At 47.7% G+C, this 15345-nt stretch overlaps 1 protein-coding gene across 4 annotated transcripts in view; it reads right to left on the bottom strand.

Moving 5' to 3' along the window:
* The window catches only part of LOC307214744 (uncharacterized protein), a gene marked incomplete at its 5' end in the record, with an annotated part of 63710 nt that extends 48638 nt beyond the window's left edge, over positions 1–15072 (bottom strand). Inside the window, 4 exons of one of the 4 annotated variants that reach the window (XM_079973708.1) lie at positions 1461–1543; positions 1831–1912; positions 13235–13857; positions 14912–15072. In XM_079973708.1, coding sequence (XP_079829834.1) covers positions 1461–1543; positions 1831–1912; positions 13235–13636 — 567 coding nt within the window. Of the gene's footprint in view, positions 1–1460; positions 1544–1830; positions 1913–13234; positions 13879–14911 lie in introns of those variants that run through there. The other 3 variants (XM_079973709.1, XM_079973706.1, XM_079973710.1) reach the window with 3 other exon arrangements.
* Between the last annotated feature and the right edge of the window lie 273 nt (positions 15073–15345).

Genomic DNA, 15345 nt, shown 5'->3' with positions numbered 1-15345 from the left:
CGTTCTAATATCTGAGGCACTCAAGTCACCTCCAGGCCCCCTCTGCGAGTTTTCTTGTTTCTGTTTGTAGTTACATAGATCCTTGTTCCCTGTTGTATTCTTTCGCATTTTCTTCTCTTTCTCTTTGGGGAGCCAATCTCTGGAGGACTCTATGCAGTAAAATTCTTCATCTCCTTTTATCCAGTTGTCCCATTCCCCAGTGTTGCACTCCCCAATATCTAGTTTGTAATCCAAAGGGTAATCATTCCAAAGATAATCTTCCACTTGTTTCACAATCCCACCAGAGGTAATAACTCTCTTAAGTCCACAATTTAACCAGTGTCCTGCGAATTCCATCTCCCAATGTTGCGGCTTCTGATCCTGTAAAACTTGAAGACTCTGTGTCTTATGAGATACATTCATAACCTCATGCCCTTGCCCTAAGTCAATATCCTGGGTAGATTGTTGTGCAGTTTCTGTAACTGTACATTCCATTGGCACCTCCTTGTTAACTGCAGCTAAAATGTAGGCCGTCTCTTGATTCATAAGAGACACTTTCTCATCCATCTGTTGCAGCACATCATATAGATATAGGGGGGTTTGCCCTGCCGGACTTAAGACTTTATTATGAATCGGCAGCTTTTTGCTGGTTGAAACACTGGCTACTTCTTGAGAACACAGACATTTTGGATCTGGAGGGGTATGATAACAGCTTTGGTTGGCATGCATACTTATGGTATGATAAGGCAAAGGTGTATAAAGGCTTTAAAAACCATATTGTAAGGAAAGCATTGTATAATGTCTGGATTCGATATAAAGATTTGTTGGAAAGTAAAACTCCCAGGTGGGTGTCACCAATGGAAGCGAAGGAAGTGAAAAAGCTCAATATGGACTCTAAATGGCCAAAATATTGTGAAATTTTAGAATATGATGGTGAAAGGGTTAAACTTCAGAGTTACGAGAAATTAAAGCCCAAAGTTCAAGATTGGCTGCACTATCATCAGATAAATGAGACATTCAAACAGCGATCCAACAGTGCGCCAGTGTGCAGCCTGCCTTTGCTCCTCCATTGTCAGAAGTCTCTGGGCTCTGAGAGACAAGCAGGGAAGGTGGCTTCTGGCAGAAGGAGAGGGAGCACCCGGTGGCTCCTCCTTCTCCTGACTCACCTCTGCCTCCCGACCTTCCTCCTCCCACTCGCCTCCTTCCTCTTCTGCCTCCGATTCTGCACTGCATTCTGCCTCAGAGTCACCCAGCTCACTAAGCCCTGTTATCCCTTCAGCTTCTGACACCTCCTCTTCCCAGGCTTCTCCCTCTTCTCCCTCTGACTGCTCATCCTTCCTCCACCTCCACTCCTTGGGTTCTGACCCGTCTTCCCTTCCTTGTTCCCTGGCTGCTTCCTCCCACCATTCCTCTGTTCCCAACCAGTCCATGACATTGCTCCATCCCTCGGCCTCTGTCCCCACAAGGCAGCTTCCTCTGACCTGATCTGGTTCCACAGCCGCTGCTTCCCTTCTGCCCCCGTGAAAAGGTGGATCAGGAGGTCTTGCCGCCATCATTCTGTCTCCTGCAAGAGAAAACAGGTAAGCAGGATGCCAGGAGTCCCCGTGTCTCTCACAGGTGAATCAGGGCATCTCTATCTACAGATGGGCCTTTCAGAAAGCCTTTCCTGCTGAGTGCATTTGGACATTTGTGCCCATTTCATATGTTAGTCATGCAGAAATACATCTCTCCTCCTCTAGAGCCTTCCTCCCAACTCCCCCCCCCAAAGAAAACAGGATGAAAAGAACCCACAGATTAGTTGGGAAACCACCAGAACGAGAACAAACGGAGAAAAGCCACCTTCCTCCTTACCCAGTGGCCTCTCTCTGGTGTCCAACGGAGGCCTCTCTGCCTCACAGGAATCCAGGTCCATTTCCTCAAAACGATCCTTTTCCTGAAAGAGCAACAAGGATTCAAAACAGAAAATGAATGACAAGAAATAGCAGAAAGATAATGGAAAAGTAAAAAACTTTAATGGTGTGAGATCTCATTCCATGGATACCTTCCCAGAAAAAGGATGGGCCATCAGCAGAGCATTATGGGATGTGCTCCATCCTCTTTGGAGCCCCTAATAATAATAATAATAATAATAATAATAATTTTTATTATTTGTACCCCACCCTCCCTGGCCGGAGCCAATCTTTTGGCGGCTAACATCATAAATTTAACACAGTATACAAAGAACATAAGAACAGGCAATTGATTAATTAAAATACTTCTTAAAATTGGTTCAAAACAAATTACCGTATTTTCTGCACCATAACACTCACTTTTTTCCTCCTAGTAAGTAAGGGGAAATGTCTGTGCGTGTTATGGAGGGAATGCCTACGGGTGGCATGCCTACGGATTTTCCTCCTCTAAAAACTACGTGCGTGTTATGGTCGGGTGCGTGTTATAGAGCGAAAAATACGGTAAAATCTGGACAGATGGCAGTCCACTGGTATAATAATAATAATAATAATAATAATAATAATAATTTATTATTTATACCCCACCCATCTGGCTGGGTTTCCCCAGCCACTCTGGGCGGCTTCCAAAAGAATATTCAAATACTGTGATACATCAAACATTAAAAACTTCCCTAAACAGGGCTGCCTTCAGATGTCTTCTAAAAGTCTAGTAGTTGTTGTTCTCTTTAACATATGATGGGAGGGCGTTCCACAAGGAGGGCGCCACTACCGAGAAGGCGCTCTGCCTGGTTCCCTGTAACTTGGCTTCTCGCAGTGAGGGAACCGCCAGAAGGCCCTCAGAGCTGGACCTCAGTGTCCGGGTAGAACGATGGGGGTGGAGACACTCCTTCAGGTATACTGGACCGAGGGCTTTAAAGGTCACCACCAACACTTTGAATTTTTCTCAGAAACGCACTAGGAGCCAATGTAGGTCTTTCAAGACCGGTGTTATGTGGTCCCGGCAGCCGCTCCCATTCACCAGTCTAGCTGCCGCATTCTGGATTAGTTGTAGTTTCTGGGTCACCTTCAAAGGTAGCCCCACGTAGAGTGCATTGCAGTAGTCCAAGCGGGAGATAACCAGAGCATGCACCACTCTGGCGAGGCAGTCCGCAGGCAGATAGGGTCTCAGCCTGCGTACCAGATGGAGCTGGTACACAGCTGCCCTGGACACGGATTTAACCTGTGCCTCCATGGACAGCTGTGAGTTCAAAATGACTCCCAGGCTGCGCACCTGGTCCTTCAGGGGCACAGTTACCCCATTCAGGACCAGGGAATCCTCCACACCTGCCCGCCTCCTGTCCCCCAGAAACAGTACTTCTGTCTTGTCAGGATTCAATCTCAATCTGCTAGCCACCATCCATCCATCCACCAACCAACTGCCTCCAGACACTCACACAGGACCGTCACCGCCTTCACTGGTTCTGATTTGAAAGAGAGGTAGAGCTGGGTATCATCCGCATACTGATGAACACCCAGCCCAAACCCCCTATGATCTCTCCCAGCGGCTGCATGTAGATGTTCAAAATCAAATCAAATTTCATTAAACGGTCACAGACCAGACCAGATTAACTCGTACAGCTAGTCAGCAAAAGATAACACCGGAAAAACAAAGGACAATTTCAATACAGATTAGGCCATAACAGCAATTTAAAATTAGACAGCATAAATAAAATTAAGTATTTGCCTTCGCCTGCATATTGACATTGGAAAGCTCTTGTTTCCTGCGCCTAATAGCGGCTACACAGAATTTGGCAACATTGATCGTAATTTCAGGGACCTTATCTTCTACCAAGGCTCTCATACATAGGAGTTCTGGTTCACTTTTAAGCTTTTGCAGAACTGGGGCAATAAAGGTCAGGCGTAGATCTTCGTAATAACTACAGTGCAGCAATACATGCAGACTTGTTTCCACTTCCGATGAGCCACATGGGCAAACACGTGACTCACATGGTTTGCCCTCATATCTGCCTAGCAACAGGGCAGAAGGCAGAACGTTAAATTTGGCCAGGGTAAAGGAGTGTCTGTACTTAGGTATTTGTAAATCAGCCAGATAATTTGCGGGTGAGAACCCTCTCCCAAAGTCTCTAATTGTGGCATGTTTATCCATTTTGCCCATATGACATTGCAGCTCTATGTCCCTAATGCGCTGGAGCACTTGACTTCTGGCTCTCTCATATCCTGCCGCTATCAAGATCTGCGGGGAGAATCCCAAGCTTCTTATCTTTTCAAACAGGGAAGCTTTCCAGGTAGAATGAAAGGTGTCTAAGAGTGTTAAGGGAGCCAAACCGTCCGGGGGAAAAATAAGTTTTAACCAGTAGTGTATCTTTAGAATCCACAGCCGCGCGTTAACGGGTGGTTGTCTCCATAGGCGCAAAATTTTTAAAACTGCAGACCTGGGATCCATAAGTGAGTTATGGGAGTATTTTTGCAGCAAAAACCTGGGAGGCCGCCGGAACATATTTTCCCCCTTTCCCATGAAAGAATCTTGTAAGGGCTTTATTGGCCCTTCCTGCGTTGGCAATGGCGTTTTTCATCTGTTGGTGCCACGAGACCCTTTCCTGAAAAGTTATTCCCAGGTATTTGAAAGTTGCTACCTGGTCAATAGGTTGACCATTAATTCTCCATTTGTGTTTCCTTCTTTTTTTTGAGAACACCATAATTTTAGATTTGCTGTAATTTATTGATAGTTGTTCCGCTTGACAATAGTCAGCAAGTGATCTCAAAAGCTTCCTCAAGCCAACGCAGGAAAAGGAGAGTAGGACTGCGTCGTCCACATACAGAAGCACCGGGAGGGGCATACCTGCCAGTTTGGGAGGGTGGGCATCCTCTTTCGCCATATTTACCGCTAGAGAGTTGATATAAAAATTAAATAGCGTTGGCGCGAGAACACATCCTTGTTTAACCCCATAGTGCGTTTGAATTTCTTTAGTTAGATGGCCTGACCGATCGCATCTTACCCTCACCCTGGTGTTTTCGTATAGACCACGGATAAGGCGTAATAAGCGTTTATCTATGTTTGTAGCGCCAAGCTTTTCCCAGAGTCTGTCCCTTGGTATTAGATCAAAAGCCGATTTAAAATCGACAAAAGCTGCATATAAAGACCCCCCTTTTCTAGAGTATTTGTCTGCCAGGTGTTGAAGGATAAGGGCCTGGTCTATAGTTGAACGCTTTGCTCTAAAACCAGCTTGAGCTTCTGATGGAATATGCTCTCTTTCCATCCACTCCACCAATTTAGGAAGCGTTTAGTAGAGATGATTCCCCCCTTCAGACCTGGGAAGCCTCTAGTCAGGAAAGAGATTGGAATTTGATCCTAAACCCCCCAAAATTGGTACTCACGAACTTCCCGAAGCCTAAGGGCTTCCTTACAGGGAAACAGCGAATAATGAACTTTGTATCTAGCCTAAATGACATACTGCCAGGAATGGTTAAGTCTAATGATATCACCTCGGTGGAATATCTACATTATGATGGTCACTCAGTGAGAGCACTGACCACTTTTAGGGATCAGAACCTGGCCAAGTTTATTTTTAGGTCAAGACCTGCCTTTTTAAAAGCACGGATAACAATACTTAGGCTCTTTGAAAATAAGGCTCCTTTGGGCCCCCTTTTGAAAACTAAGCAGGCAAATCTTAGAAAGGGGAAACAACTCCCAAAATTCTGGCCTGACAAACAGAATCCGCAATGCCTTGTGAGCAAAGGTGAGGATTCCTTTACTATGGAAGAAAATATCCTAATTGACCAATTCTGGATGTTCCCACCATTAATACAAACTGACATCTTGGGAAGACTAGACAAGCTAAGAGATAAGCTGGCCGAGAGAGCTTCAGGCAACGAGGTTATTAAGGGGGACCAAAAAAAGACCACAACATGTAACCTTCAGATTAAAGCGGAGATTAACTTTCCACCAAGAGAGAATGTGCCACCCTCCAAGGAGAGCATTCCATCACCCCCCCGAAGGAGAAATATCCCTAAGGTGACCCCACCAGACGTACGGGACAAAATGAGATACCTAGATGATACAGAATTGGGCCAAAATCAGGCCGCAACAGAATATCCACAGAAGGAATTTATGCATAATAAAGATAAACAAACGTGAGCACTTTGCATCCACCTATTGAAATCATAGAGCGGCTGGATAGCCCGCCATACAAAGACGATAGGCGACTGATACACAAAGCGACAAACCCTAAAAGTACGTTAGCTAATAATTGACAAAGACTCGACTGTGATAAAGCCAATCTTAATTTTTTATCATGGAACATTGCTGATTGGCTCAACAAGGCGACTGACCAATCATTTGTCAATTTTATTCAAGATCATGATATAGTCTTCCTGCAAGAGACATGGCTAACAGGGGATTTAGATGTAAATGGTTTTGCCTCATTTTCGCTCGCAGGTTCACCAAGCAACAAAGGGGGACGAGTTAAGGGTGGGCTAGGCATTCTAATATCCACAAGGCTGAGAGCATCTTTCGGCGAGCTGGAACCTCTGAGAAGTGTGGCCATGGCATTATTAATGAAATGCAGATATTGCACACTTCTATTGATTAATATATATGCCCCTCCCCAAAGAGGCAAGCAGCTTATCAAAAACATCTGGCATAGGCTACAATCATATGTCGATGAGCTAATGAATCAAACTCCTGCAGCGGCAGTGCTGCTGGCTGGGGATTTAAATGCCAGAATTGGCCAATCAGACGAAGCGTTATATGCTCATGTAGATGTTGAAAAGCATGGGGGAGAGAACAGAACCCTGAGGCACCCCACAAGTGAGAGCCCAGGGGTCTGAACACTCATCCCCCACCACCACTTTCTGAACACGGCCCAGGAGGAAGGAGCGGAACCACTGTATGACAGTGCCCCCAGCTCCCAGCCCCTCAAGACGGTCCAGAAGGATGTTATGGTCGATGGTATCAAACGCCACTGAGAGATCCAGCAGAACTAGGAAACAGCTCTCACCTTTGTCCCTAGCCCGCCGGAGATCATCAACCAGTGCGACCAAGGCAGTTTCAGTCCCGTGATGAGGCCTGAATCCCGACTTGAAAGGATCCAAATGGTCTGCTTCTTCCAGGCGTGCCTGGAGTTGTTCAGCAACCGCTCGCTCAATCGCCTTGCCCAAGAATGGAAGATTTGAGACTGGGCGATAGTTGGCCATCGTGGCCGCATCTAAAGATGTTTTTTAAAGAAGCGGTTTAATAACCGCCTCTTTCAGCGGGTCTGGAAAGGCTCCCTCACAGAGGGAAGCATTCACCACCCCATGAAGCCCATCGCCCAGCCCTTCCAGGCTAGCTTTTATAAGCCAGGATGGGCAAGGATCCAGGAGACAGGTGGTTGGCTTCACTCGTCCAAGCAGCCTGTCCACATCCTCGGGGGTAACAGATTGGAATTGATCCCATGCAATTTGACTAGACAGGACTCTAGCACTCTCCCGCCCCGGCCCTGATCCCAAAAAACTTTGCAAAATTATGGCAGGAGATCATGTGGCCCGTACTGGGCCCCGATGTAGCAGGTGGTTCCGCTAAAAGTCTCCTGCTGCTGTTTTCTGCAGATTAAATAGAGGCGGTGAAGAAAGTCTTCGTCGTCGCTGCCGCCACTTGGTAGGCTCGACATTGAGCTCTAACCTGTGTCTGGTCAGCTTTAGAATAGGTCATCCGCCACCGGCACAATAGCCGTCTCAACGATTGTTTTAGTGCCCTCAGATCCGTGGAAAACCACGGGGCTCTCTGGGCTCCATGCAATCGGAGAGGGCGCTTCGGAGCGAAACAGTCAATAGCCCTGGTTAACTCCACATTCCAGCGGGCCCCCAGGGAATCAGCTGAAAGGCCATCAACATGGGATAAAGCATCCCCTACCACTCTCTGGAAACCATTTGGATCCATTAAGTGGCGGGGGCGGACCATCTGAATCGGTCCCACCTACCTGCAGAGGGGAAGGGTCACGGAGAAGTCAAGTTGCACCAGGAAGTGGTCTGACCATGGCACTTCTTTCGTTTCGTTTTTACTTAGTGTCAGGTCACCAACATCCATAGAGGTAAACATCAGGTCCATGGCATGTTCGCGGCTATGGGTTGGGCCAGACTTATTCAGGGACAGCCCCATGGAGGCCATGCTTTCCATGAAGTCCCGAGTGGCCCCTTGTAAGGTCGTGTTGGCATGAATATTAAAATCCCCTAGGACAACCAAACTAGGTATCTCCAGGAGAACATCCGCCACGACCTGAAGCAGCTCGGGCAGGGAATCCTTGGTGCAGTGGGGAGGTCGGTACACCAAAAGGAATCCTGCACTCTATTGCCCAACTTCCAGAACACTGGCACTCATCTTTGAACCACTGCCAGAACCACTGACAGTCATCTTTGACTGCAAGAACCACTGGCAGTCATCTTTGAGAATTCCTGGAGAACAGACGAAGTCCCAGCAGACTGGAGGAGGGCAAATGTTGTCCCTATTTTCAAAAAGGGGAAAAGAGAGGACCCAAATAATTACCGCCCAGTCAGTCTGACATCAATACCAGGGAAGATTCTGGAGCAGAACATTAAGCAAACAGTCTGTGAGCACCTAGAAAGGAATACTGTCATCACCAATAGTCAGCATGGATTTCTGAAAAATAAGTCGTGTCAGACTAACCTGATCTCGTTTTTTGACAGAATTACCAGCCTGGTAGATGAAGGGAACGCAGTGGATGTAGCCTACCTTGATTTCAGCAAGGCATTTGACAAGGTGCCCCATGCTATTCTTGTAAAGCGGCTGGTAAAATATGGACTTGACTATGCTACCACTCAGTGGATTTATAACTGGCTGACTGACCGAACCCAAAGGGTGCTCATCAATGGTTCCTCTTCATCCTGGAGAAGAGTGACTAGTGGGGTGCCACAGGGTTCTGTCTTGGGCCCGGTCTTATTCAACATCTTTATCAACGACTTGGATGATGGACTCAAGGGCATCCTGATCAAATTTGCAGATGACACCAAACTGGGAGGGGTGGCTAATACCCCAGAGGACAGGATCACACTTCAAAACGACCTTGACAGATTAGACAACTGGGCCAAAACAAACAAGATGAATTTTAACAGGGAGAAATGTAAAGTATTGCACTTGGGCAAAAGAAATGAGAGGCACAGATACAAGATGGGGGACACCTGGCTTGAGAGCAGTACAGTGGTGCCTCGCAAGACGAAATTAATTCGTTCCGCGAGTCTCTTCGTCTTGCGGTTTTTTCGTCTTGCGAAGCACGGCTATTAGCGGCTTAGCGGATTAGCGCTATTAGCGGCTTAGAAAAAGGGGGAAAAGGGGAGAAACTCGCAAGAACTTGCAAGACGTTATCGTCTTGCGAAGCAAGCCCATAGGGAGATTCGTCTTGTGAAGCACCTCAAAAACGGAAAACTCTTTTGTCTAGCGAGTTTTTCGTCTTGCGAGGCATTCGTCTTGCGGGGCACCACTGTACATGTGAAAAGGATCTAGGAGTCTTGGTTGACCACAAACTTGACATGAGCCAACAGTGTGACGCGGCAGCTAAAAAAGCCAATGCAATTCTGGGCTGCATCAATAGGAGTATAGCATCTAGATCAAGGGAAGTAATAGTGCCACTGTATTCTGCTCTGGTCAGACCTCACCTGGAGTACTGTGTCCAGTTCTGGGCACCACAGTTCAAGAAGGACACTGTGAATCATTGATCCACTCCTTTATATGTCATAAGGATAATCCCACAGAGGATAACAGACAAAAGATGCTTGAAGCCAAAAGAAGTTACAAAAAACTCCTGACACAAAAGAAAAGGTACGCAATGAAGTTATTATGGCAGCAACTGATAGAGGCCTCCAATTCCAGTAGCCCATCATTATTCTGGAGAATCGTTGCTGTACAACCGGATAGGGGCCTATCACAACTATCCTGCTGCATATCAATGAAAGCCTGGGAAACACACTTCCATAATCTTTACGAGAAATCTAGCGATGAGTCCTATGCATTAGACATACCGGAAGACCAGATACAGCCATGGCCAGCAATCTCAACAACAGAGACTCACCTACTGATTGACCAACTAAAGAATGGGTAAGCCCCCGGAATCGACTGTATACCAGCGGAACTTTTTAAAACCAATGCGACCTGGTGGGCCCCCGTGCTAGCCTCTCTGTTCACATATATAGATAGAACTGCACAGATTCCATACGACTGGGGGACTTCCATCATTATTCCCATTTACAAATGAGGCTTGAGGGATGATCCCTCCAATTATAGACCTATAAGCCTCCTGAATATAATAAGTAAATTATATGCTAAACACCTCAGCGAGAAACTGTTCGAATGGATAGAAGGAGCGAAGATTCTTGATGATGCACAGGCAGGATTTAGACAGGGGAGATCCACAATAGATCACTGCCTGATCTTACAGCACCTAGCTGAGAAATACATGTTGCATCACAATCACCACCTATTCGCAGCATTTGTAGTTTTTAAATCAGCCTTTGACTCCATCTCAAGAACCCGACTCTGGGACAAACTGAACAAATCATCCATAGACCGACGTCTGCTGCTGCTAATATCCAAACTGTACAACAACACACGACTTCGTATAAGATGTAGCCAAGAAGGTCAACTCTCTAATTTCATTAGAACAACAAAGGGAGTTAAACAAGAATGCATCTTGGCCCCCTTTTTGTTCAACATCTATATAAACTCCCTAATAGACCACCTACAAGGAGCGGATATACACGCCCCAAAATTAGCAGACCAAAAACTGCCTATCCTACTCTATGCAGACGATGCGGTTATACTGTCCCAGACTCAGAAGGGCCTCAAAAGAGCCCTTAACAGCTTATCACAATACTGTAGAGAAGAGAAACTAGCAGTGAACTACCAAAAAACAAAAATCATGGTTTTCTCGAACAAAAGAAAAATATACAGATGGAAATTAGACAATCAGGAGATCAAACAAGTGTCATGCTTTAAATACCTAGGAGTCATATTCCAAGCATCAAGGAAGAAGACTGCCCACATAAATTACAGCTCCTCCACAGCACAAAAAAGTACAACAGCAATTCTAAGATTCCATCATACAACGGGAGGAAATTTCATTCCTGCTACAATTAAACTATTCGCTGCCAAACCAACAGCACAAATACTATATGGCGCACCGCTCGTCTCCCTCTCTAATCTAGACCCATATGAAAAGATACAATCAGGTTTCCTTAGATCACTCCTGTAAACACCTAAATGCGTCCCAAACGCCGCCCTATGACTGGAAGCGGGCTTATACAGCATCAAAGCCAAAGTATGGATAAGAACCTTATGCACTTGGCTAAGACTTAACAACTCACCGGTTGGACTACTTTCCCTGATGCTATCTCAAAGTACTACACAACGCTAAACACCGATGGGCATTTTCCAGGGCCCGCTTTAACGCTCTCCCTTCAGCTCTCCTAGAGGGAAGATACAACAAAATACCGATTGAACAAAGATTATGTCCCTGTAACAGCAACGAAATCGAAACCATCGGGCATGTCATCTTACACTGCCCATTATATCGAGACTTAAGAAAGGAGCTGATCGAACCGATTCTGAGGAAAATACCCCGTAGTACAGACGACACCTATATCAGACACCTCCTAGCTGATAAAGAGCCCGAAATTAACAGGCCTGTGGCAAAGTACTGTTACATTGCAACAAGAATAAGACGAGCAATGATGTCAGCAACGGAGTTCAAATTGTAAACATCGAAAGAACGATAATAAACAGTAGTGACATTTGAATTGAATTTTTAAAACCTTAAACGTCGAAACCTGGTCATAAATATAAGCACCAATTCTGTGAATTGGCTATATTTCCACTGTTATTTGTAGCTCAATACTACTTATAATGTCATATTTTTATAAATTGTTTTCTGGTCATTGACCGTATTAAAGATATTTGAAGTTATGCAAATAAGGATCGAAGGACACTGACAAACTGGAACGTGTCCAGAGGAGGGCAACCAAAATGGTCAAAGGCCTGGAAATGATGCCTTATGAGGAACGGCTAAGGGAGCTGGGCATGTTTAGCCTGGAGAAGAGGAGGTTAAGGGGTGATATGATAGCCATGTTCAAATATATACTGTAAAAGGAGGAGGGAGGAGGAGGGAGAAAGGCTGTTTTCTGCTGCTCCAGAGAAGCGGACACGGAGCAATGGATCCAAACTACAAGAAAGAAGATTCCACCTAAACATTAGGAAGAACTTCCTGACAGTAAGAGCTGTTTGACAGTGGAATTTGCTGCCAAGGAGTGTGGTGGAGTCTCCTTCTTTGGAGGTCTTTAAGCAGAGGCTTGACAACCATATGTCAGGAGTGCTCTGATGGTGTTTCCTGCTTGGCAGGGGGTTGGACTCCATGGCCCTTGGGGTCTCTTCCAACTCTATGATTCTGTGATTCTATGAACATGCACTCGGAAAATTGGGTCTTCCCAATAGGACGCCTGCTGCAAACTAATGACTTCCTAAAAATCACTGCAACCCCCCCTCCCCACCCACATGACCTGGGTTGCTGTGTGTAAGAGAAACCTGGTGGACAAGCAGCGGCAAGAACAGGCCCATCTGCTTCATCCAACCAAGTCTCTGTTACACATGCCAGGTCAAATCCTCCATCCATGATCAAGTCAAGTAAAACTGAGAGTGGTTAAAACCTCAGCGCCTAGAACTTGCAGATCGCATGGTCGGCGGTTCGAATCCCTGTGGCGGGGTGCGCTCCCGTCGTTCAGTCCCAGCGCCTGCCATCCTAGCAGTTCGAAAGAACCTCCGGGTGCAAGTAGATAAATAGGGACCGCTTACCAGCGGGAAGGTAAACGGCGTTTCCGTGTGCTGCGCTGGCTCTCCAGATGCAGCTTGTCACGCTGGCCACGTGACCCGGAAGTGTCTGCGGACAGCGCTGGCTCCCGGCCTCTAGAGTGAGATGAGCGCACAACCCTAGAGTCTGGCCAGACTGGCCCGAACGGGCAGGGGTACCTTTACCTTTACCATTAATATTCGCTAGGGCCAACGACTGTTACCACCGGTCTTATAAAGGAGGTGTGAGCGGGGTAGGAAGCCTCTTTATTGCTTATTCTTGTACTGAAAGAAAAGAATCAGACTGAACCCTGAACCCTGAAGGCCTGGCGGAACAGCTCTGTCTTGCATGCTCTGAGGAAAGATGTCAAACCCTGCAGTGCCCTGGTCTCTTGTGAGAGAGCGTTCCACCAGGACGGAGCCACATCCGAAAAGGCCCTGGCTCTGGTCAAGATAGTATCCAGAGGAAAGTCTCTCTCACCTGTTTTCTCTCCTCTGCCTGACTCAGGAGGAAACCTTCGGCCAGGGCCACTGCCTGGGAACTGGTCTCTGCTCCACACTCCCTCACCCAGCTCTCCATCTCCGGGGGAAGGACAGCCAGGAACTGCTCCAAGATCACCAGGTCCAGCATCTCAGCTTTCGTGTGCCTTTCTGGCTTCAGCCACTGACGGTCAAGGTGGTAGAGTCGGCTGCAAACCTCTCGCGGTCCTTTGGCCTCCTGGAAGCAGAACTGCCTCACCTGCTGGCTCTGCACCTTTGAGCGGAGGGTGTCCTCCTCACCCAGGATTTTCCGCACAGAGTTTTCCCAGAATCCCCCACTGCTCCCAGTTTGCTTGGCATGGCCTCTTCCTTCTTCAGGGCCAGCTGGGTCTTGCTCATCCATCTGTGCTCTCAGGAAGCCTCTGAGAGATCGGAAGGAACCCTTTGGTCTTCTGCCAAGTTCTGTCCGTCTCAATGAGAAGCTCTAGCAAATCCTAGAAAGCAAATACATTGTTCTGTTACAGAATTTGTAGGTCAGGAGAAGAAACAGATCCCTGAACAAGCATGGATGAGACTTGCCAGGAATCAGGACTGGACGGTACCAGAGCCCAAACCATGAGATACCTTTTTGAAAAGAAAGAGGAGGAGGAATGCAAAATGTGGAGGCAACTGAAGGGGTTTCTGGCAGATGAATCAGCCTGGTTGCTCCTGCCTTCCAGTCAATGCATGAAGTCAGAACTGACTGACAAGGGAGTCATTTGAAAAATGGATGCTTGGCTCTAGTGGGGGTCCTCATCCTCAGGAGTTGTTCTCCCCCCACCCCCACTTCAGGGCACATTTCCCCCCTGCTTTTGTCTCCTTTTCTTGCTCTTGGACTCTCTGCCGCTCTCAAGACAGACTCCTGGGGTGGGGTCCCTTTTTCTTTGCTCTGAGGGCCAGGTATGTATCTAGTCAACCCCCTGAGGGCCAAGTGGGTGGGGCCAAATACATCTCCTTTGGAATTTAGGCAGCTAATTTATTATGATTATTCTCTTAGATGGCTTAACACACGCTCAGCCACTGATGCCCAGGTCCCTGGAGGCTCAGTGAGTAGCAGCGCCCATTTCCGGCTGCTTTGCCATCAACAACCCCTTTGGGAGAGAGAGGATGTGGTCCTGGGATGCCCTGCTCTGGGTGCGAGGGGATTGCTGCAGTGGCCTCTGTGGGGAGCTGCCCTGGGAGACACTGGGAAACTGGTCCCCATTGCAGCAGCCAGACTGGGATCCCTCTCTTTATTCCTGGCCTCTCTTTCCCACCTTTTTTTTTGGGGGGGGGGCTAGTCCACCTCCTCGTCCAGCTTTGGAAAACCATTTGCAGATGTTTCCTCTGTTCTGCAGTGATGCTGAGCAACGTCACACAGAGTTAAAGTCCCAGGGACCCCTTTGTTTAAAGAAATGAGATTTTGGGGGAGTCATTGTTTTTCTGAAGGGGGGGGCGAAAGGCCAAATGAGTTTGGGATCCTCTGCTCTGCAGGAAGGAGAGCGTGGCAGCCCTGGCCCCTCCCTGGCAGGACCCTCTCCTCCTCCCTGACTTGGGGTCCCCCCTCCCCTGCAGGAGCAGATCAGGCCCCCCCCAGGCCTCCTCCCCTGCTGCAGCCCTGGGACCCCCACCAGATCCCAGAGAGAGAGAGGAGACTCACCAGATCCCAGGAGGGGGGAGCGAGGCAGCCCTTGCAGGAGAGACACCAAAGCAGGAAAGGACTGGGGAGGGGGGGGCTTGGCTCTGGAGGACCTGCCCCCCCTTGCTTCCTGGCCTCTCTAGGAAGGCAGCTCACTTCCCTTTAACCCTTGCCAAGCCGAGTCCCCCAGCTCAGCCCTCTGATTCTTATTTTTCTATGGATTCAGGGGGGCAGCTGCCCCCCTGGCTCCCTCAATGCCCAGATATCCTTTTGGGGGTGAGGCTCTCGGTTGGGCTCAGAGCATCTCCTTCCCTTGGCCAGAAACCAGAGGGACAGTTTGCAGGGAAAAGGGCTTTGCAGGAGGCAAGGAAGCTCCTCCTGGAATTCAGAAATGGGAGGAATGGGGGGGGGGTCTTGATCTACAGGGTGGCAATTTCAAAAGTCTTTCTGAGGCC

Source organism: Podarcis cretensis (genome assembly GCF_951804945.1).
Source record: "Podarcis cretensis genome assembly, chromosome: 4".
NCBI lineage: Eukaryota > Metazoa > Chordata > Lepidosauria > Squamata > Lacertidae > Podarcis > Podarcis cretensis.
Note: the sequence above shows the minus strand (reverse complement) of the source record. Positions and strands in the feature narration are given on the sequence as shown.